Source organism: Lepus europaeus, chromosome 3 (assembly GCF_033115175.1).
Source record: "Lepus europaeus isolate LE1 chromosome 3, mLepTim1.pri, whole genome shotgun sequence".
Classification (NCBI taxonomy): Eukaryota; Metazoa; Chordata; class Mammalia; order Lagomorpha; family Leporidae; genus Lepus; species Lepus europaeus.
This window is the reverse complement of record NC_084829.1, coordinates 37,443,098-37,464,070: the sequence shown is the minus strand read 5'-3', so window position 1 is coordinate 37,464,070 and position 20,973 is coordinate 37,443,098. Positions and strand designations below refer to the sequence as shown.

The 20,973-nt window shown below is 60.9% G+C and overlaps 1 protein-coding gene across 1 annotated transcript; it reads right to left on the bottom strand.

The window, feature by feature from the left end:
* Positions 1–535: 535 nt before the first annotated feature.
* Positions 536–18,797, bottom strand: FGD2 (FYVE, RhoGEF and PH domain containing 2). Its single transcript, XM_062187474.1, has 16 exons — positions 18,580–18,797; positions 15,352–15,583; positions 13,945–14,022; positions 13,189–13,337; positions 10,858–11,014; positions 10,600–10,738; positions 10,068–10,126; positions 9,782–9,928; positions 9,125–9,217; positions 6,456–6,535; positions 6,345–6,375; positions 5,938–6,030; positions 5,383–5,514; positions 3,157–3,300; positions 2,229–2,375; positions 536–1,307 (listed from the first exon to the last, which is right to left on the bottom strand). Exons 1-16 carry the CDS (start codon positions 18,645–18,647, stop codon positions 1,092–1,094), a joined length of 1,965 nt encoding a protein of 654 aa, XP_062043458.1. The 5' UTR covers positions 18,648–18,797; the 3' UTR covers positions 536–1,091.
* Between the last annotated feature and the right edge of the window lie 2,176 nt (positions 18,798–20,973).

Genomic DNA, 20,973 nt, shown 5'->3' with positions numbered 1-20,973 from the left:
ACTCCCCAGTTGGCTGCAACGGCTGGAGCTGGGCTGATCTGAAGCCAGGAGCTTCTTCCAGGTTTCCCACACAGGTGCAGGGGCCCAAGGACTTGCGCCATCTTCTACTGCTTTCCCAGGCCATAGCAGAGAGCTGGATCAGAAATGAAGCAGCCAGGACTCGGACCAGCACCCACATGGGATGCCAGCACTGCAGGCAGCAGCTTTACCCACTACGCCACAGTGCTGGCCCTTATCGTTATTGTTGTTGTTTACTGTGACCGCCGGGTCCAGCATTGCACAGGGGTTCAGCCCTTGGTAGTGGGCTTGCTTTCTTCTTTGTCTCAGGTAACCCAGGTTGCACATTAGACGTGTGCAGCTACTTCTAGAAAATTCTCCCACTTCCCCATCCCAGACCAATTAAGTCAGAAATCCTTGGAGGTACAAACACACATTGGTTCTTTTTAATCATACACACACACATCATTAGAATTTTTAAAAGTATTTATTTGTTTGTTTGAGAGGCAGAGAGAGGGGGAAGTTCACTCCCCAAAAGTTGAATGGCTCCTGACTAGGAGTGAATCCAGGAGCCTGGAACTCCATCTGGGTCTCCCGTGTGGGTGCCAGGGACAGAAGTGCTTGTGGTCTGCCGTCTGCTGCCTCCCAGGGTGCACACTAGTAGGAAGCTGGAATTGGGAGCAGGGCCAGGACTTGTCCCCAAACCCTGTGACATGCCATGCAGGCCTCTTAACTGGCAGCTCTACCGCTGGGCCCCATGCCTGTCGCGGTATTTTGTAAAAACTTCCCAGGGGGCGCTAGTGAGCAGCCCCAGTTGAGAACCTGCTAGTACCGGGTTACTGGGGACTTCCTCAGTCTAGCACTGGGTGTCCTATTGGCATAGGAAGCCCCTCTACCCAGCAAACTGGGGCACTGGTTTGTTCCCTACCCCGGGGAACAGACCCATAGCTTCTGATCCCATCCCAGGCCCCGGGGCCTGGCCACAGGGGACAGGAATCGCTTATGTGACTTGGACCGGTGGGCCACAGGGTCGTCCCAGGGCAGGAGGCAGGCTCTGAGTGGACAGCAAAGGGCAGAGAGCAAGTGCTGGTGGTTCAGTTGCACAGGTCCCCGGCATCAGGGTCCCCGGGGCCCCAGCCCTGGGCGGCCCGCTCCATGGCCTTCACCCAACGGTCTCGCAGCTCCTCTGAGTCCGCCTTGAAGGTGTACAGCTGGCCTGACTGCTGCAGCTGGAATAGCCGGGGGTCCCCCTGGGGCCCAGCGGTCACCTGGTAGCCCAGCAGCGGGATGGAGGTGTGAGCCCGCGTGTCCTGGGGGGGAAATGGAGGTGTGAGCCCGTGTGTCCTGGGGGGTAGAAATGGAGGTGTGATCCTGCGTGTCCTGGGGGGTGGAGGTGTGAGCACACGTGTCCCGGGGAGTGGAGGTGTGAGCATGCGTGTCCTGGGGGCAGAAATGGAGGTGTGAGTACACGTGTCCTGGGGGGTGGAGGTGTGAGCACGCGTGTCCTGGGGGGGTGGAAATGGAGGTGTGAGCCCGCATGTACTGGGGGGTAGAGGTGTGAACATGCATGTCATGGGGGTGGAGGTGTGAGTACACGTGTCATGGGGGGGTGGAGGTGTGAGCACGTGTGTCTGGGGGGTGGAGGTGTTAGCACACGTGTCCTGGGGGGGGCAGAAATGGAGGTGTGAGCACATGTGTCATGGGGGTGGAGGTGTGAGTACATATGTCCTGGGACGGTGGAGGTGTGTGTACACATGTCCTGGGGGGTGGAGGTGTGAGTACACGTGTCCTGGGGGGAAGAAATGGAGGTGTGAGCACGCGTGTCCTGGGTGGGGGTGGGTAGAGGTGTGAGCACATGTGTCCTGGGGGTTGGGGTGTGAGCACATGTGTCCTGGGGGTGGGGTGGGGTGTGAGCACGCGTATCCTGGGGGTGGGGTGGGGTGGGGTGTGAGCACACGTGTCCAGGGGGGTGGAGGAGTGACCACACACATCCTGGGTCAGGGAGCACGGCCCCGCTGCCCCTCCATTCAGCCCCACCTGCCCCGGCATTTTTGAAGGAAACAACGGCACACAGCTGCTCACCTCCTGCTCCCCCCTAGTGGAGGGGGCCAGCAGGGGGTGCATAGAGGGAGAGGAGAGAAGTGGCTGCGCCTGAGGGCAGAGCAGCCTGCGCTCCCGACTTGTCAGGACAGCTGAGGCCAGGGCGGGGCAGTACCTGGGGGTGGCCGTACCTGGGGGGCCGCGTAGACGTAGAGCACCAGGGGGTCGTCCTGGGGGATCACGCACCAGCCCCGGGAGCCGCTCCTGCCCCACTTGTCCCCGCTGAGCTGCAGGAAGCTGCACAGCAGACTCTGGCCGGACCCCGCCGAAGATCCTTTCTGAAAGCAGAAGGAGGGACTGGGCGTGGCCTGGGGGCTCCCCAGTGGCCGCTCAACTGCAGCAAGGGGCACTTCTTGTCCCCGGGGCTCAGAGACACCCCATCACAGGGCTGCGGCCGAGCCGCACCAGCCTGACCCTGTACCAGGCGGGGAGGAACTGCACGGAACAGAACCGGGGCTAGGGAAGGGGCTGACTGTCCCCAGGAGCAGGCCGTGCTGCCCGGTGGTCAGGAAGGGCCTGGCAGGTTGGGGAGGATTGGAAAGGACAAATGTCCCCCCACGGGAACCTGGGAGCTGACTCCGCCCCCCGGGGCAGCGGGAGGCCCACCTGGCCTTTATGAAGGAGGGGCACCTTGCCTTTGTGGCACAAAGCTGGATGTAGCAGGGACCTCACAGGGGAGGGGTGCAGCTCAGCGATGCCCCAAGGGCACGGATCGGGTTCCTAACTTGTCTTGGGCAAGTCATTTCTCTGGGGCTGGGTCGCCATGTGCCAGGCCAGCTGGCCTCTGCAGTCCCTTCTGTGGAGACTGGGGTCTCAGATCTGACCCATCTGTGACACGGGCCGGGTGACACCAGCTCTCTTCACCCCGTGGGACTGCAGACATGGGGAGTGGACAGGAAATGTCCAGAGTGGCCTTGCTCTTCCTGGATAGAGCACCCAGCCATCCGCATAGCGACAGCTGCCCTGGTTAGGGCCTGGAGGAGGGGCCCTGGAGGTCTGTGTGAGGGCCTCTGGCTTCTTCCTCAGCACCCGGGAAGGGCCGTGGGGGCAGGGCCTCACCTCCAGGATGCCTGGCCGCCTGTCCTTGTCCCCAGGGAGTACGCAGCCGGTGAGGAACGCGTAGCAGTCGAGGCACACGCGGCTGGGCCTGTTCGCGTTGTACTTGAGTTCGGCCCTGTACTCGGAGCACCTGGCGCACACCACCTGGGGGCGGCGGAGGAGGCCCGTGGGGGGCTGTGTCTGGGCTTTGGCCAGGAGGTGGGGGCGGGGGCGGAATGCAAGCCCCGGGACAGCACAGAGCCTGCAGCGGGGAGGTTCCTGCAGGCCAGGCTCTGGGCTCTGGTGCTGCTCGCCGCGAGCGCCCTCGCCAGGCTCCTCTTCTGCTGGGGTGCCTGGGGGTCGCAGAGACTCGCCCTGCATCTGACTCACTTTCCCCAGTGCCCTCCCCTGCCGTGTCCCCTGCCTCCAGGACCCCGCAGATCAGAGAGGCCCAGTGCGCAGCGCCTGCTGCCTGCGCCTCTGCCACAGTCCCGCAAGCTTTGTGCCCGGAGAGCCGAGGTCGTCAGTGGAGAGGTGGGGGGCAGGTTCTCTTACCAGCAAGACCCCCCCACCCCGGAGTAGCCACAGGCGAGACCCACCCCAGGAGCCCCGCGGACCGAGCTGGGGACCAGGTAAAAGAGGCATCTGGAGACCGGAGAGTGGCGGGAAATGCAGCGAGAGATGGGGTGCAGGAGCAGGGGGCGTCCTCGCGGGGTACATGCCCCACCCTCGCGAAGATTCCTGCTTGGGCACGCGAGGGACAGAAGCCAGGCGCCAGAGCCATGGAAAGCGAGGGAAGCCCCTGCGCCCCACACAGCCCTAGTTGGGGGCGCCGCTCCTGGGGGAGCTGAGATTCTAAGTGGCTTACTATAATATATATTTCCTCCTCCATTTAAAAAATGTCAACTCTAGAGACAAGTTGAAAAAAAATGCAATGAGCTCCCCCACCCAAATTCACCAAATGTTAACATTCTGCCACCTTCTCTCTCCCTCTCTCTTTCTCTCTCTACACACACATGGCTATTTCAAAAAGTTTATAGGAAAATGGAATTAAAAGATAAAATCATTGTGGGGCAAAAATGGTTGGAATGCGTCCATCTAGTATCATCATCGTATGCATTTCCCGTGAGCTCATGGACCGCTCCGCGAATCTTCGGAGTACAAATGACAGTCACCCTGACGCCGCGTCCCCGGGATGTCGCCGGCATCTCCTGAGGACAAGGGCTGTCTCCTGCCCCTCCACGGTGTCATGGTCACGTGCGGGAAGTTTATCATAGACGCGACGGTATTATCTACAGACCACTCCACATCGGCTGTCCCTCGGTGGCCTCAGGAATGACCTTGGTAGCTTCTGAGCCACTGCCCCCACCTAGGACTCTGCAGCAAGGGGACATTTCCTTTAGCCGACAGAGTATCCTCTGACGCGAGCTGCGAGGGACACAGGGTGTCTCACCCTTTGCGCCTCTTGTATTGATCCACCGGTTTAAGTAACCTTCCAGGAGCAAGTGTGTGTTGACGCAGCTCTGTATGGGCACGAATCGCCCGGAACAGCCGCTAATGCCCAGAGGCTTTCCACTTGGCGTGGGAAGCAGCTCACCCCGTGCACCGGAATGCAGGGACAGCCGAGTCTGAGGAATGTACCCTTGCTCCACTCGCAGCTACACCTCCCTGACTGGCCCCAACCTGTCGCCTGGCCTCCGCCTGGTCCCTGGAGGCTGCCTCACTGATGACGGAGCTTGCAAAGGGTTTCTCTGTTTGCAGAGTAAATGGGGGGTGGGGGGGCAGTGTCAGCGAGCAGCCCAAGTGCAGCAGGTGCGGAGCAAGACCTGCAAGGGCGGGGTGAGCCACAGGGCCACCAGGAGCCAGCGTGCTGAGGCCACGCCAGCGTAGGAGGGGGCAGCTAGCCCAAAGAGGACCATGGGGAGTGGCGGGGCCAAGGCCTGGGAGGACCTGGACACCCCTTCCTAGCCCAGGGTCTGGAGCCATGGGGAACGGGGCAACAGGAGCAGGTGGGTGAACAGGGTCTGCCTTGGGGAGTGGGGCGCCCGTGAGTGCGGCACTTGACCTCGCTGAGGCTCGTTTTGCCATCCGTGAAATGGGAGCATACTGTGAGGGCGCAATGGGCCAGCCAGGAGGGAAGCCAGCGGGGCAGACCAGGGAGGGCTGAGGCCCGGGCGGGGCAGGTGGAGGCCAAGGCGAATGGGTGCAGGCGGGACGGGGGCAGCAGGCGGCGGCGGGAGCACTCACGTAGCCGCATGCGCGGCAGTGGTGGCGCCGGCGCGTGAGGGCGTTGAAGGGCTCCCGGCAGCGCATGCACATGGTGACCATCTTGTCCCGGACCCACTGCGGCGCCCGGAGGCCCAGCTCCTCGGACTGCAGCTGTGGGGCGAGCGCAGGTTGAGCGGGGCATGGCCGGCCCTCCGGGGCCCATCTGCTGCCCCGGGGGTTCTGTGCGCCCGGCTCCTTGGGTCTCCCCTGGGAGCTGAGGGAGGCTCCCCATCTTACAGGGGGAGGAAACGGGGCGGAGACGTGAGGGGACGCAGCAGAGCCCCCCACAAAGCACAGGTCAGAGCTGGACCTGAACCCAGGCCACCAAGTCTTCCGTGGCTCATCTACTTTCACGTCCCAAGGCTGCCCCCGGGGGTGCTGCGCAGGGGGGTTCCCGAGGAAATTTCTGGGCATGGGGAGGCTTTGCCCCCATCCTCACCCCCTCCCCACACACAGTCCCTTCAACACCCCTGGTGGCTGCCGCTTCCCGCCCCCGTGAGCTGGCCTGCTGAGGGTGGGACAGGCTCTGTGCACCTGCGGCTCCTGGAGGCCGCCTTCGGGCCCCTGCACCGCCGCCTTGAAGGTTTCATTGCGCTTTTCTACTTGGTCGATGGCTGCTTGGCAGGCCTGGAGGGGCGGGAGGGAAGCGGGAGGGTGGGGGCAGAGGTTTTTGCTCGTCTGGGTCGGCACATTCCACAGACATCCCTGAGTTCTGAGCCCGCGTGGGCTGATGACAGGTGTGCACACCGGGGCTCAGCCAGGGTAAGTGGCCCGTCCCAGGCTGCCCCGCCCCCGGGGCCCAGCACAGAACAAGGAGCCTGTGGGCATGCGCAGGTATGAGAGTGCACACACACGCCCCTGCACCCACGCACCCACCCTCCTGCTGCCTCAGCCCCAACGGGTGAGGAGCGGAGCCCTGGGGCCCTGGGGCCTCCCTGTACCTGTAGCCAGGAAATCATTTCCTCCTGGGACCTGCGCAAAAGCAGCACGGGTGAGGCGCAGCAGGGCCGCTCCCGGGCCCCCGCCTCTTCAGGGCCGCTCCCTGGCCTTACCGCGCCTGCAGCTCCAGGGTGCGCTGCTTCCCGGACACCAGGAAGGAGTGGGGGAACTCGGGATCCGTCAGCGCCCGCACCTGCAGGGCAGGTCACGGCCGCCGTGAGCTCCGGCTCCGTGCTGCACCTGGCCCGTTCACTGCCTCCCGGGTCCTGCTTTTTGTTTTGTAAAGATTTACTTATATGAAAGGCAGAGCAACAGAGAAGAGAGAGAGAGAGAGAGAGAGAGAGAGAGAGAGAGAGAGAGAGAGAGAGAGAGAGAGAAGGGCCTTCCATCCACTGGTTCACTCCCTAGATGGCTGAGGTTAGACCAGGAGCTCCATCCCCTTCTCCCTGCCTCCCAGGCGCATTAGCTGGGAGCTGGATTGGAAGCGGAGCAGCGGGGACTGAACTGGCGCCCGGATGGGATGCCGGCGTCACAAGTGGCAGCTAAGCTGGCCGTGCCAACAGCGCCCTTCCTGGCCCTCCTGAACCAGGTACCTGTGGCTGGGCGCGCCTGGAGTACACGGAACTCAGCAGTAGCACCGGGGGAGGTGGCACACGGTGCCTCACAAAGAGCTCACCAGAAATGGAACCCCATCTCAAAACTCGACGACTGTATGAGGACTCAACTGGGGCGGGTTTTTTTCTTTTCTCTTTCTTTCTTTTTTTTTTTTTTTTTTTTTTTTTTGCTTAAAGTGTCCGTGACACAAAGTAAAAAAAAAGAAAAAAATCTTCAGAGCACTCTTGGGAGGCAGTGGAGGCTCAGAGACGCAGGGCTGCAGCCCCCAGGGCGGAAGAGCATGGACTTCACTGTGCCCAGACCTTGCCCAGGCCCCGCGTACAGGGACCTCGAAGGGAACCCGGGGCGGACACAGCCTCCGAGCACCTGCTGGGAGGGCTGGGGCGGGGCCTTGGTTGCCACGGAGCCCGCGGACTCCTGAGCCTCTCTGCTGCCCCCTGGTGGCGGGGAGGCCTCTGTCCAGGCGGCCCCGAGGGCTCAGTGCTGTACAAAGCGGGGGTGTGGGGAGCTGTGTGTGAGCTGTGGGCCGGGGGCAAAGCGGGGCCAGAGCCCAGGCCCGGGAAGGGTGGAGATGGGCGGGGAATGCCGTTCTCCTGGCCAGGCCTGATGCCGGGGCGCACGCCACCGGGAGAGGACAGGCTTCTTGGACTGTGGGGCGGAGGGCGGGACTCCCTGGGTCAGGGAGAGGGCAGAGAAGGGGGAATCTCCAGGGCTCAAGTCCAGAAATAGGGAGACAGGTGATGCTTGTGATGGAAAAGGAGGAGCTAGGGGAGCCCCTGCCCTAGGGCCCACGAGAGGCACCGGCTCCCCACGACGCGTCCAGCTCTGCCCCGCCTAGTGTCGGCCACTCTGGCAGGTCTGGGTCAGTGCAGCCCTTTCCTCTTCCACACAGGGCCTTTGTGCTAATTAGAAAAGAAGACCCTTTCTCAAAACCCTTTGCTGACATCTGTTGGCAAACTGGTGTAATATTCAGATTCTCTGGAAACGAGATTTGACTGCCATCTGCCGGACAAGGCTCCCTGTGAGGGCATCACCTACGGTACAGTATTCTACAGCTGATGTGCAGGCTGCCACAGATGGCACCTCGTAGACGAGATATCCTTGTGCAGTGCACAACCTGCACAGCTGTGCATGGCGTTCCTGGGTATGTGTGCCCACACTCTCTCCTTCTTCCCAGCCTAGTTCTGAGCTCAGTGGCAAAATACTAAGATGACAGCAGCAGAAAACCAGGCCCTCCTGGCACCCAGGAAGGAGGAGGCCTGGGGGGTGGGGTGGGGGGGTGGTCATGGGCCAGTGGTCAAAGACCAAACCTGCCTCCAAACCTTAGACTCAGAAAATGGTTCCTGCGTTGTGTGGACAGCTCTGCACCTGCCAAACCCGTGCCATCCAGGAGAGGGTGCTGTGCGGCCACGGGAGACAGACAGGTGCCAGGAACCAGGTGCCCATGGGGCCCAGGTGTCCTTAACACACCCCAAGCATGCATCGCCTGGAGGCCCTCTCTCTCTCTCTCTCTCTCTCTCTCTTTTTTGACAGGCAGAGTGGACAGTGAGAGAGAGAGAGACAGAGAGAAAGGTCTTCCTTTGCCGTTGGTTCACCCTCCAATGGCCGCCACGGTTGGTGCACTGCGGCCAGTGCACCGCGCTGATCTGATGGCAGGAGCCAGGTGCTTCTCCTGGTCTCCCATGGGGTGCAGGGCCCAAGCACTTGGGCCATCCTCCTCTGCACTCCCAGGCCATATCAGAGAGCTGGCCTGGAAGAGGGGCAACTGGGACAGAATCTGGTGCCCTGACCGGGACTAGAACCCGGTGTGCCGGCGCTGCAAGGCGGAGGATTAGCCTGTTGAGCCACGGTGCCGGCTGCTCCCCCACTTTTAAAAATGGGGTAACTTTGGGACAGTCACACGCAGGCAAACTGTGCCAGGCCTGAAGCAGCTGACAACTGACAGCCGTCAGCAGAGCCCTGGCCGAGGGAATCACGGAGCACACTGCGGAGCGGGGCGCTGTGCGGCCGGCGGGGAACCCAAGGAGCCCATCTTCAAGTCTGCCCAGGGCCTGCGCAGCCTCTGTCCTCTGACTGAGAGTCCAGTCTGCTCCCCGCTGCTCCTCCCCGCGCCTGGTCCCCCCCCCCCCGTGGGGAGGAGCCCCGTGGTGGCAGGGGACCCCCTCACCTTCATCCCGGCCACGTCGATGCGGGTCCTCACTTGGAAGTGGGCGCCCACCTGGATGACCTTGGGCATGCAGTAGAGCAACATGTTGTTGAACTGTGGGAGACCCGGGCACAGGCCTAAGTGCAGTGCTGGGGCTGGGTGGGCGGGGCTTCCCCAGAGGGGGCGGGGCACCATGGAGCCCCTCCCTCCACAGGCCAGCTCCCTGAATGGCAGGGGTGATGAGGGAGGAGATGAAGAAGGGTTTGCTAACTCCCAATCCCACGAGGCCAGGCACAAAGGGCCATCTGACCTGGGGGTATCGAGGGACCATATCAGATCTCAGAAACTCACGGGGCCTTTCCCACAGGGGCTCAGGGCACCAGGGACTTAGAGATTATAGCTCCTTCCCCCAGACCTCTGGGCAGGACCACCCTTCCAGATCTCAGGAGATCTCCAGCTTCTTCAGTGCCAGTTCTTCCCAGGAGCTAACCTAATTCCCTCCTGCTGTGCACTCCCAGAGCACAGATCAATGCCACAGGCTCTGGAGCCAGCCAGACTGGGCTCCTAGGGCGTGCCTGGGAAACCCGTGGGTTGGTATTGCCTGGGGCCTGGAGGCAGCACCTGGGAGCCACGGCAGAGGACTGAGGGGCCCAAGGCATCCCCCCCAGCACTCCCTACCAAGAAAAGGTAGCGCTCCATGGGGTCATTGCGGCGGAAGGAGATCTTGAGGACGGGGCCCTCACGGAGCAGGGCGTTGGAGGGGTCCACTATGTCGTCCTCAAGGCCCAGGCGCTGGTACACCTCCCACAGGTCCTGCAGCCGCTCCTGGGGATAGGCCACACTCTAAGCCAAGGCTGGCCTGGAAGCTTCGCCTCGTGGGACAGGTGTGCTGGGGGAGGCTGAGACCCCGGGAGGGGGCCGTGGTGCCTGCCGCCCCCACCCCAGACCGGGGCCAGCTGCTCACCATCTCAGCGATGGCCGCGTTGGAGTGCTGAGCCGCCGAGAAGATCATGTCAAGAGCCTCTGCAGAGGGGCGTGGCTAGAATTAGCCCCTGGAAGCCCGGGGTGGGGGCTGGGGCAGGAGGTCCACGGGGGGCTTAACCAAGTGGCCACCAGCACCTGGGGTCTGGGTGGCTGGGCTGCCTGTGCTGGAGACCGGAAGCCACTGAGAAGCAGCAAGTGGGAGTGTGGCCCCTGTGGCACCTGCCACTCCCTGAACCAAGCTAGACCTAGAGGGTGCTGTGGAACACGTGCACACATCGGCATCATACAGGCCTTGGTTCGAGTCCCAGCTGTGTGACCTCAAGCAAGTCACCTAACCTCTCTGGCCTTAGTGATTTTGTCTGTAAAAAAAAAATTGGCTAATGGCATGGATGAGGTCAGTGTCATGGCAGTGACTACTGGTGATGCCTGATGGCCATCGTGAGTGTTTGACAAGCTCTCGGTAACAGCATGGGGGTGGCCTGGCCCTCCCCGGCCCCCAGGGGTGTCCTCACTCTGGGCGTCAGCCCGGTCCGGGGCCTGGGCCGGGAGCTTCTGCACGTAGTCTCTGAGCAGCAGCTCGTAGCGGGGGATTCGCTGCACGGGCTCCAGCATGTGGTGCTGCAGGCTCAGGTTGCCCGAGGCCTCGCTGCTCTTGGGGAGGAAGGGGGAGCAGTTGGAAGCAAGAGCTGGGGGGTGGGCAGGGGAGGCTCAGGGGGCCTGAGCCAGCAGCTGGGCCTGGGAGGAGACCCCCAGGGTCCCTCGGCCCTCACCTGGATGCGGGTGATCACCTCCTGGAAGGGCGGAGACTTGTCGGTCCAGGCAGCCAGCAGCTCCGCCGCTCGCTCAAAGTTCTTGACGTACTCACTGTACATCTTGAGGAACGGGGCCAGTTTCTGGATCACGTCGCCAATGCGGGGGGTGGCCGCCCTGCAGGAGGGACGCCCAGGGACTGCCCTCAGCCTGGTGCCCGCCTCTCTCAACTTCACGCAGGGCCCCACCCTGCATCCCCCACCCCAACCCTGCAAGCCAGAAATCCTGGAAACAGCTTTTCCACTGCACTGCTGGGCACAGGCACGGAGCAGGACTGTCGCCTTCTGTGTGTGCCTCACCCCCCTTAGACTGTGAACCCCCTGAGGGCAGACGCTGCTCTCAGCCACCAATTGGCCTCCCCTCCAGGCCCGGTGCAGAGTGGTTTGGTCACCATGTGACGCTCCACTGTGCAGCTCACCCAGCAACCACGCGCCAGACTCGCCGCACCACACCTCTCTCCATCTCGTTCTCACAGCCCTGCAGGTGGACAGGTGCCAGCCCACCTTGGAGACAGGGAACTGGGGGCCTGCAGGGGAGCACGGAGCCAGCAGCAGCCAGGGTAGGGCCTGAGGCCACTCACTGAACCCAGGAGCCGTGAGGAGCCGCCACTCTGGAGCTCGCTCACCTGAGCTGGAGCCACCCGGCCTCTCCCTACCACCATTTTCTCACCCAAAAAATGGGAATGAAAACAGCTGATCTCAGAAGATTGATGCTGGTTTTTGTTTTTTGGTTTTTTGACAGGCAGAGTGGATAGTGAGAGAGAGAGACAGAGAGAAAGGTCTTCCTCTTTGCCGCTGGTTCACCCTCCAATGGCCGCCACAGCCGGCGCATCCGCTGATCCAAAGCCAGGAGCCAGGTGCTTCTCCTGGTCTCCCATGCGGGTGCAGGGCCCAAGCACTTGGGCCATCCTCCACTGCACTCCTGGGCCACAGCAGAGAGCTGGCCTGGAAGAGGGGCAACTGGGATAGAATCCGGCGCCCCGACCGGGACTAGAACCCGGTGTGCCGGTGCCACAAGGTGGAGGATTAGCCTGTTAAGCCACGGCGCCGGCCTGGTTTTTGTTTTTTAAACATTATTATGAGAATTGGCTGGCACTGTGGTCCAGCAGGTTAGGCTGCAGCCTCCAAAATGCCAGCATCCCATATGGGCGCTGGTTCGAGTCCCGGCTGCTCCACTTCCCATCCAGCTCCCTGCTAATGCACCTGGGAAAAACAGCAGACAATGGCCCAAGCGCTTGAGCCCCTGCCGTGTAGGAAACCCGGATGGAGTTCCAGGCTCCTACTTTCAGCCTGGCCCAGCCCTGGCCATTGCAACAATTTGGGGAGTGAACCAATGGATGGAAGATTTCTCTGTCTCTCCCTCTTTCTCTCTTGATCTGTTTTCTAAATAAATAAAATAAATCTACAAAAAATGATTGTGGACATTTCAAGAAAACATAATGTGAAATGAATATAGCAGTGGACCCTGGTATCTTTCACTGGGTTTAATAATTGTTAACATTCTGCTTGGCCAAAGAGTTTTCAAGAACATCCCAGAAACCACAGCATTTCTTTGGCAAAACAGATAAAAATATATAAAGCAAGGAATTTCACCACTGAGTATATTAGTGGTCCTCTTTGAAAACAAATTGGGGTTCTCGTGTAACCAGGAGGCCATCGGTCCTGGCTGGTGCCCTCAACACGCCCCACCTCTGCCTCTGCCCTCACACGCCCACCCCTGCCTCCTCCCTCTGTCTGTGCCTCTCTGGCCGCATTTCCCCTTTCTGCCTGGGCAAACCAGTCAGTGGGTTCTTTGCTCGCTCTAATCCAGTGTGACCTCATCTTAGCCCATTACGTTTATACAGACCCTATGTCCAAACAGGGTCACTTCAAACCCACAGGACCGGTGTCGTTAAAGAAGCAGAAGTTCTGAGAGAGACACATACAGGGAGAAGCTGTGTGAGCGTGAAGGCAGAGCGTGGGAGAAGCTTCTAGAAGCTGAGGACCACCAAAGACAGCCAGCAACCTCCAGAGGCTAGAGAGAGGCCTGCAACACCCCACCCCCCACCCCCGCCCCAGTCTCCAGGAGCTGCTGACACCTTGGTCTTGGGCCTCCCGCCTCCAGGGCGGCGACACTCCTGCTGCAGGGGGCTGAGGGGAGGAGCGTCCCTTCTCCCCCTTGATGGGAGTGGGTTTTCCATGTCTGGACCCCTGGTTCTCTCTAAGGGTAACTGAGCATCTAGTTCCAGGAGCTCCCAGTGCTTCTGCCACACACCCCGCCCCGGGGTGGGGGACGCTCCCAGAGGACCTCACCAGTCGTCCAGGCGCCGTTGCAGCTCAGGGAGGAAGAACTGCGCGTGGAACTGGTGGATGGAGGAGATGTTGGAGAAGATGAGCCTGACCACGTCCTCAGGGAAGGCCTTGCTGCTGCGGGCCTCCCTCAGCAGCTCCTGGAAGAACACCTGTAGCCGCCCGGCCAGGTCACCCAGCGCCCGAGGGGGAGCCACCCCACACCCGCCCGGGGCCAGGGACCCCTTCAGCTGACCGAACGCCTCCACCTCCTGAATCTCCCAGCATCCTCTCAACACCCCAGGCAAAGCTGGGGAGGGAAGATTACATCGTGACCACTTTTCAGATGGACAGATCGAGGCCCAGAGACACAGGGATTTGGCCAAAACCTGGCAGCTGCTGGATGTCAGCAAGGAGCCCGTGGTGGGTCTGCCGAGCTCTTGCACTTGGTGAGGCCAGGGCTCCCTGTGCTGACTTGCAAGGATTTAGCCCCCAGCCTTCAGCTCCTGGGAAAGTGAGGCTCTAGACATGACACGAGGAGGATTCTGGGAAGGACCACCCAGTGAGCACATTACTGTGTCTGGGGCTGGCCCGGGCACTAAGAGGCTAAGTCCTGATTTTGCCCCAGACCCCAGCCAATGGGGTTCTAGGTCCAAGGCTTCTTAGAGTTAAGCTCGAGAATCCTAACTTTTGGCGCTACTGAGGTAGGTGGGAAGGCAGAGTAGGGGTGGGATGAGAAGATCCGGGCACTGGGCCCCGCAGGGATGTCAGGTCACCCGCCTGGTCCAGCAGGTGCAGGCGTGCCACGTATGCCTGCTCCGTCTCCAGCAGCTCCTGGACGATCCTCTTCTCAGGCTCCTGCAAGACGGTGGGGGTGGGGTGGGATGGAGAAGGAGAAGGGCAGCTTTAGGTCCTCTGGCGGGGACTGCATGTCCACCTCCTGGTATTCACGCCCCCTGTGGCGCATCTGGGAGGGCCCTGGGGCAAGTGAGGCATGCTGTGCCCGTTCCGGGCCTGATCCTATGGAGGCCTGGCAGCTTCTGCCTGCGCCCTGTTGGGAGCGGTGAACCACTGGGTCAAGAAGTCTGGCCGCCCTGATGCAGGCGGGGACCTTGGTCAGAGACCACATGGGAGAAATGGGGTGTTGCAGGGGCAGAGTGCCAGGCTCCTGGCCACTTCCTGCTGAGCCCAGCCTCCCGAGCGCCTGCCTGGGTCCCAGGCGTGTGAGTTGAGCTATCGTGGGCATCCCAGCCATACCCGTAATCTGGCAGCCGCCATGGGAGAGACCCTGCTAGGCTGAGATGTGCCCCCCACCAAATCCACACACTGATGTCCGCGTGGAGGTTGACTGGGGTTGCAGTGGCTGGGCCAAAAACGCACAGGGCAACAGGGCCCCAGGTGCACAGGGAGAGGCCACAGCGAGAGGATGGCCGGCTGCAAGCTGGGCACAGGGGCATCGGAGCAACCCAACCTGCCGACACCATGACCCCTGTCTAGCAGCCCCAGAACTGTGTGAAAATGGAGCTCTACTGTCTAAGCCACAGCATCCCTGGGCTTTTGCCACGGTACCAAGCAGCCTCCCAGCTAAGCCAGGAGCACAAGTGTCCGGCCCCATCCCCCGCGGCCCAGCAGAACTGGGAGGCATAACCGACTGCTGTGTGGTGGAGGGGGCAACGTGTGAAGTAGCGATTGCCCACCAGAACACACTCATGGTCCTCACACCCATTCTACAGAAGGAGAAACTGAGGCACACAGCAGGCAGAGGAGCTGGGCTGTGAAGCTACTGTGCAGTATCCTGTCTCCTGACCCCTGGACTGGACACAGGCAGGAACTAACACCCACAGCAGGTGCACTCCAAGGGCAGGGACATCAGCACTGAGCTCTCTGGTTCCAGCGTGGCCCCGTGGCCTCCTGCAGTGGGTACACTGAGGCAGCACTCGGGCGGGCTACCGGGTTCACAAGATGGAGCTGCTGTGTGTGCGGCCTTGAACCAGCACCTTTCCCTTGCTGGGAGCCTCCTCCAGGGAGGGGCGTGAGATCAGGCAGCAGGACTGGAAGCCCTCTGCCACCCAGCGGCGGTGAGGAGGAGACCCGCGAGGTCAGCCCTCTGCTTGCACACAGGGAGAACCTGCTGGCCCTGGCTCGGGGGAGGTCAGGGGAGAGCCCCCACCCCCAGCTGCTCCCCACCTGTGTCTCTGGCCCAGGGCAGGTCCCAGGCTGGCAGGATTTCCTCCAGGCCCCGCCAGACAGCTTGTTCTTCAGGGAGCTCAGGTACCTCCTGCTGACCGTCCTGGGCTGTGCCGCCGGGGCCACCTCCATGTCTGGCTTCTCCCACGGCCCTGGGAGGGGCGGAGGCCTGCCCCCAGAGCAGTGAGGCACCTCTTCCTGCTGGTGGGCTTTGGGCCCTGCTCCTGGGGTCCTGAGGAGAGCAGAGCAGACCGGGGGCTTCCTTGTCTGGAGAGCAGGGAGGGCGGCTGCGGGTCCCTGGGGGCACCTGAGGGCCGGGCTCTCTGCGGGATCGCACTCTGTCAGTCTCTCACTTCCCTCCCAACACGGCCCAGGAGGGAACTCCAGTGTTCACAATGAGTCAATGGGGACCTCACTGCACTCTCTGGGGAACCACTTACTTCCCTGTTTAAGATGCAGCTTCGTCCAGGAAGCCCGTCTTCCACACACACAGGTTTTTGCGTGGCTCCCCCAGATCACCCCCGCCTTGGATCCCCATCCCTGGTTTTAGCTTCTGCATTAGCAACCGATACATGGAGGGAAGATGGGAGCCATGGAATAATCTAAAGTGAGGGCAGAGTTGCTCAAGCTGTTAGCCCAGGGAGGGGGCTCCCTACCCTGCATGGGGTCTGCAGGCCAAAACTGGGCACTCACAGCAGGGAGACCAGGCTCAGTCTAGGAACAGAAAAACTAGCACTCAGACCTCTAGTTCTAGCTTGGTGCCACCGCTACGTCCCATGCATAGGCTGCGCCCCACTCCCTGTGGTGTGGAAGGCTTGCAGTGTCAGCCCAGTGCAGGCATCCTGTGGAAAATGGGGGGACAGCTACAAAAGCTCCGAAGCTCCGTGGGAGCGTTTTCCATTGCCCCCACCTTGCAGCTAAGCAAACAGGTACAGGGAGAATAAGTATTCTGCACTGTGGCACAGCGGATAAAGCTACTGCCTTCAATACCCACATCCCATGTGGGCGCCGGTTCAAGTCCCAGCTGTTCCACTTCCAATCCAGCTCTCTGCTGTGGCCTGGGAAAGCAGTAGAAGATGGCCCAAGTGCTTGGACCCCTGCACCCATGTGGAAGACCCAGAAGAAGCTTCTGGCTCCTGGCTTCGGATTGGCCCAGCTCTGGCCCTTGCAGCTGTTTGGGAAGTGAACCAATGGGTGGAAGACCTTTCTCTCTATGTGTGTCTGTAACTCTGCCTCTCAAATAAATAAATAAATAATTTTTTTTTTAAAAAAAGCATTCTGCTGCTTGGATGCTTCCAAATCCACCTAATTGGTTCTCTAGCCTTCCCCCTAGACTGTCAGTCTCCATCCGAGTGCAGGAGAAACACATCCATCCAGGGAGTCAGAGGGACCTGCCCCGAGTCACACAGTGGGCTCCATGGGAGGGAGAATGTGGGCCCCAGGCCCGGCCACCACTCCTGGCTCTCCAAGACCTCCCTGCTGTTCCCATGCCCAGGGCTTCAGCGTGCAGTGTGCAGTGTGTGAAAATAGCTGGCCTTGGACTTCAGCTTCTGTGTTTCTTGACACGTGCCCCAGCCAGCTTGTTTCCTCTTCCTGTCTCAGTTTCAGATCAGCTAAGACCCTGGAGAGCTCACGAGGGAGCCAGGCCAAGGCCTCCAGCACACGGCCCCCCACTCGGTCAGGGCTGCCACTCTGCCCACTCCAACGCCCATGCTGACGCCACCCAGGTCCAAGGGCTGCCCACCTTTGCCAGAGGTGTTGCCCGGGCAGAGCGCAGCATAAGAGGGGAGGCTCCACAGATGCCGGCCCCTCATCTGGGGAGCTGAGTTAGGTAGCGATGGCTCCTGACACCCAAGGGGGCGGTGGGTCACAAAGGCCACGCCTAAGAGCTGTCCTTGGTGCTGAAAAGGATGAGCTTGGCAAAGACCCTGGGAGAGGTGGGGTGAAGTCACGCAGCTCAGGAAGCCAAAACACCCTTTCAGGCACACATCGATGCCACCTCCACCTTGATGCCCCCAGAAGGCTTTGCCTGCCCTGAGTGCTCTCAACACAGCACCTGCACAGACATCTGCTGTCTGTGAACTTGCATCACGGCTAGCATGAGCTTAGCATCCAAGTCAGAAAGCTCGCCCCAGTTTCCTTGGCAGTCCCTCTCCGGTGCTGTGCTGTGCTGGCCACACACTGCTCAGGGCCTGGGCATGCCCTCCTCTAGCTGCAGGGAGTGCTCGTGGCTGCCAGGTTGCTGGCTGAGCTCCTCTCTGGGAATTGCTTTCTCTGCACATGGAGATGCAACCACCCAGCCCTTTGCCCCAGACATCGCAGGGGCACCGCAACCCCAGAGCCCCTGGCACAGCCTGAGGCTTCCTAGCTAGTGTGTTGAAGTTCAGCTTCTTCCCCCTCCCCACTCCCCCCCCTGCAAGTGCAGTTCCCAAAAGCTCTTCCCAGTAAGCCTCCTGGGGCAAATCTCTTAGAATCTATTCCCCAAGAACTGAGCTGAGAACTGAGAACTACCCGAGCTGGTCCCTCGCACAGTGCCAGCTTCAGACACACCTGTGGCACAGTGACCTCCACAGCCTGGTCCAGCCTTGCTGCCTCAGACGGGAGCCCCAGCTCTGCCCCCCGGAACACCTCAGGCACGTGGCTCCCCCACCTCTCTAAGTCCGCACTTCCTCATCTCTGAGATGGGAGTGCAAATCGAGTCCAGCCCTGTTTGGCTGTTGGATGCCATGAACTTGGAAGAGTGGCCTGTGGGTCGTGCCCATGCCTCCTGGTTTGCCCCATCCTGCCCCAGCTTCCCCTGTTGCCCCTTCCTTTGGATGGCATCCACTCTCAGTTTGAGTTGGGCGCTGGCTTGAGTGGTAGATTGCATGGTTAGCTTGCCCACGGGGCATCAGTGCTTGGTGAGTCTTAGCCGGCATTCCTGCAAGGGGCCGGAGGGGCCAAGGATGGCCCCAAACACTGCCTGTGATCGGCCCGTGCTTGCTCACAACCACACACTCTTGGGCTCTGCCTGGCATGGACCTCACATGGACCCTGCTCCTGGAGCCACAGCAGCCCCCTCCCACGCTCTGAGGGATCCACGACCCACGGACGTGAGTACGGAAAGATGGCTGGTGTCTGGGGGCCCAAGGTGGCCCTGGCTCTGACCTTGCGTGCTGCCAGAGGACCCCCTTGAGGAAGGAGGCTGCCTGTCCACTGCACCGCCCCTTCCCACCCCAGCGCCCATACCTGCAGTTCTCAAACACAGTGACCAGGCTAGACACAGATGTCAGCTTCTCTTCCCTCGCCCCTTCCATCCTGCAGGCCTCCAGGGTGGTCCTCAGCTACTCCTGGAGCAGGGAGGGAGGCTTCCAGCCAGCACACTCAGCCACTGCAGCGCGGGGAGGCACAGACAGCTAAGACGTCCTGGAACCCGCTCCCATGTTTCCTGCGGCTCAGCAGGCCTGCTCCTGGCTCTACAGTGGAGGAGGAAGTGGTCTCAGAGCCAGCCCTGCACGGGAACAGCCAGCTCCCCACAGTGGGAGGAGCCTGCTTGGACCCTGCCCCTCCCTCATGGGGGCGCACCTTCCACTCCTGTAGGTCCCCAGTCCCAGGAGCCACACTCAAGGGGACAGCAGGCCCCAGAGACAGTTTCTGGAGCCAGGTCCTTGGTGGACCTCTGGGCCTGGGAGGCTCTGCTCAGCACACAGCCTCCCTCACTGCCTGGAGCAGCGGCCTTCTCTTGGTCACTTTCCCAGCAGCTTCGGCTCTGCACTGGCCCGGGCTCAGGGCCGTAGGAAGCAGCCTGTTTTGTCACAAGTAGATCACAAAGCTGCGATGGGCTGGCAGGGAGGGGTCCTGTGGGCTTCCCACCTTGCCAGTCGCCTGCTCCCGCTTCAGTGTCTGCTGTCGCCGGGGGAGGGCTTCTTCCTCCTGAAACTCTGACGCTCACAAGAGCCAGCGCACTGTTCGCAGGCCTTGTTTTCTCATTTCACCCTGTAGCAACCCTGTGAGCTGCATCCTATTACTCTCCCCACTCGGGCCAGAGAAAACCAAGGAACAGAGAGGTTAAGTAACTTGCCTGAGGTCACCCAGGAAGAACATGAGAGAAAGAAGTCGGGTTTCCAAAGCAAAGCTGGACGCCTGGACGAGCCCGTACTTGCTGCTCCATCCTCAGGCTCCCCTCCACCTAGCCTGCAGGGCTGACTCTGCCTGGGGCCTCCTGAACCACCCGGGCACCCAGATCGTCCAGAACAAATGGCATGTTAACCTCATTCTGGCTTCGCAGGGCCCTCTCCTGGGTGCTGGCGCCACTTGTCTTGAGCCAGAGCCTTCCACTGAGACTGGTCTTTGTTCCACAGTCATCTCGGTGCCCGCGGCGCCCGGCACAGCCTCCCCACTGTGAACCTCTGCAAGCTCACCCGCCCAGCCGTGGCGCCCACACAGAGCCACGCCCCAGTGGTCTCCTCCGCAGATGCTCGGCCTCTCCCCAGCCCTGACCCTCACCAATGCTCCCCACTCTTGTGGTTTTGTGTTTAGTTTGTATCATGGAGAATGTAGAGCATGCGCACAAGTAGACATGACAGTATGTAAAGGGACGTCAGGAAGTTTGTGGGCAGTGGAATTGAAAGACAAGTTTGTTGTTGTGCGAATTCATTTTGTGGCACCTCTTCCTGCGCCTTAACCCCCACAGGTGTGCCCAACACCTTTGGGTCATCGCCACGTGCATACTACAGCTTCACTTGCAATGCAACGTATCATTTCCCAAAAGGGGAGGCCCGTGTATCTGGGTTCGATACCCACCTCCAGCCCCTGACACCAGCTTCCTGACAATGCAGACCCTGGGAGGCAGTGGTGATGGTTCCTGCCACCCATGTGGGAGACCTCGATTGAATTCCTGGCTCCCAGCCCAACCCAACTCCAACCATTGTGGCCATGTGGAGGATGAATGAGCAGATGGTAGCACTCTTTCTGTGTCTGTCTATGTTTTTCTCTCTTTGTCTATCAAAAGGATTTTTTTTTTTTGACAGGCAGAGTTGACAGTGAGAGAGGGAGAGCCAGAGAGAAAGGTCTTCCTTTGCCGTTGGTTCACCCTCAAATGGCCACTGCGGCCAGTGCACCGCACTGATCTGAAGCCAGGAGCCAGGTGCTTCTCCTGGTCTCCCATGGGGTGCAGGGCCCAAGCACTTGGGCCATCCTCCACTGCACTCCTGGGCCACAGCAGAGAGCTGGCCTGGAAGAGGGGCTACCGGGACAGAATCCGGCGCCCCGACCGGGACTAGAACCCGGTGTGCCGGTGCCGCAAGGCGGAGGATTAGCCTGTTGAGCCATGGCACTGGCCTAAAAGATTTATTTGTTTGAAAGGCAGAGTTACAGAGAGGCAGAGGAAGAGACAGAGGGAGAGGTCTTCCATCTGCTGGTTCACTCCCAAGACAACCACAATGGATGGAGCTGGGCCAATCCAAATCCAGGAGCTCAGAGCTTGGGCCATCTTCCACTGCTTTCCCAGGCCATAGCAGAGAGCTGGGTTGGAAATGGAGCAGCCGGGACTCGAACCAGCGCCCATATGGGATGCTGATACCACAGGCGGCAACTTTACCCACTATGCCACAGTTCTGGCCCCTCAAAAAGAATTTTTTAAAG

Coding starts and splice junctions, on each gene's coding strand:
- FGD2 (XM_062187474.1), bottom strand. CDS start 18,647: ATGGAAGGGGCGAGGGAAGAGAAGCTGACATCTGTGTCTAGCCTGGTC. Junction 13,338..13,944: donor GCCTGCACCTGCTGGACCAG/GCGGGTGACCTG, acceptor GGGCGGCTACAG/GTGTTCTTCCAGGAGCTGCT. Junction 6,376..6,455: donor ACCCTGGAGCTGCAGGCGCG/GTAAGGCCAGGG, acceptor GCTTTTGCGCAG/GTCCCAGGAGGAAATGATTT.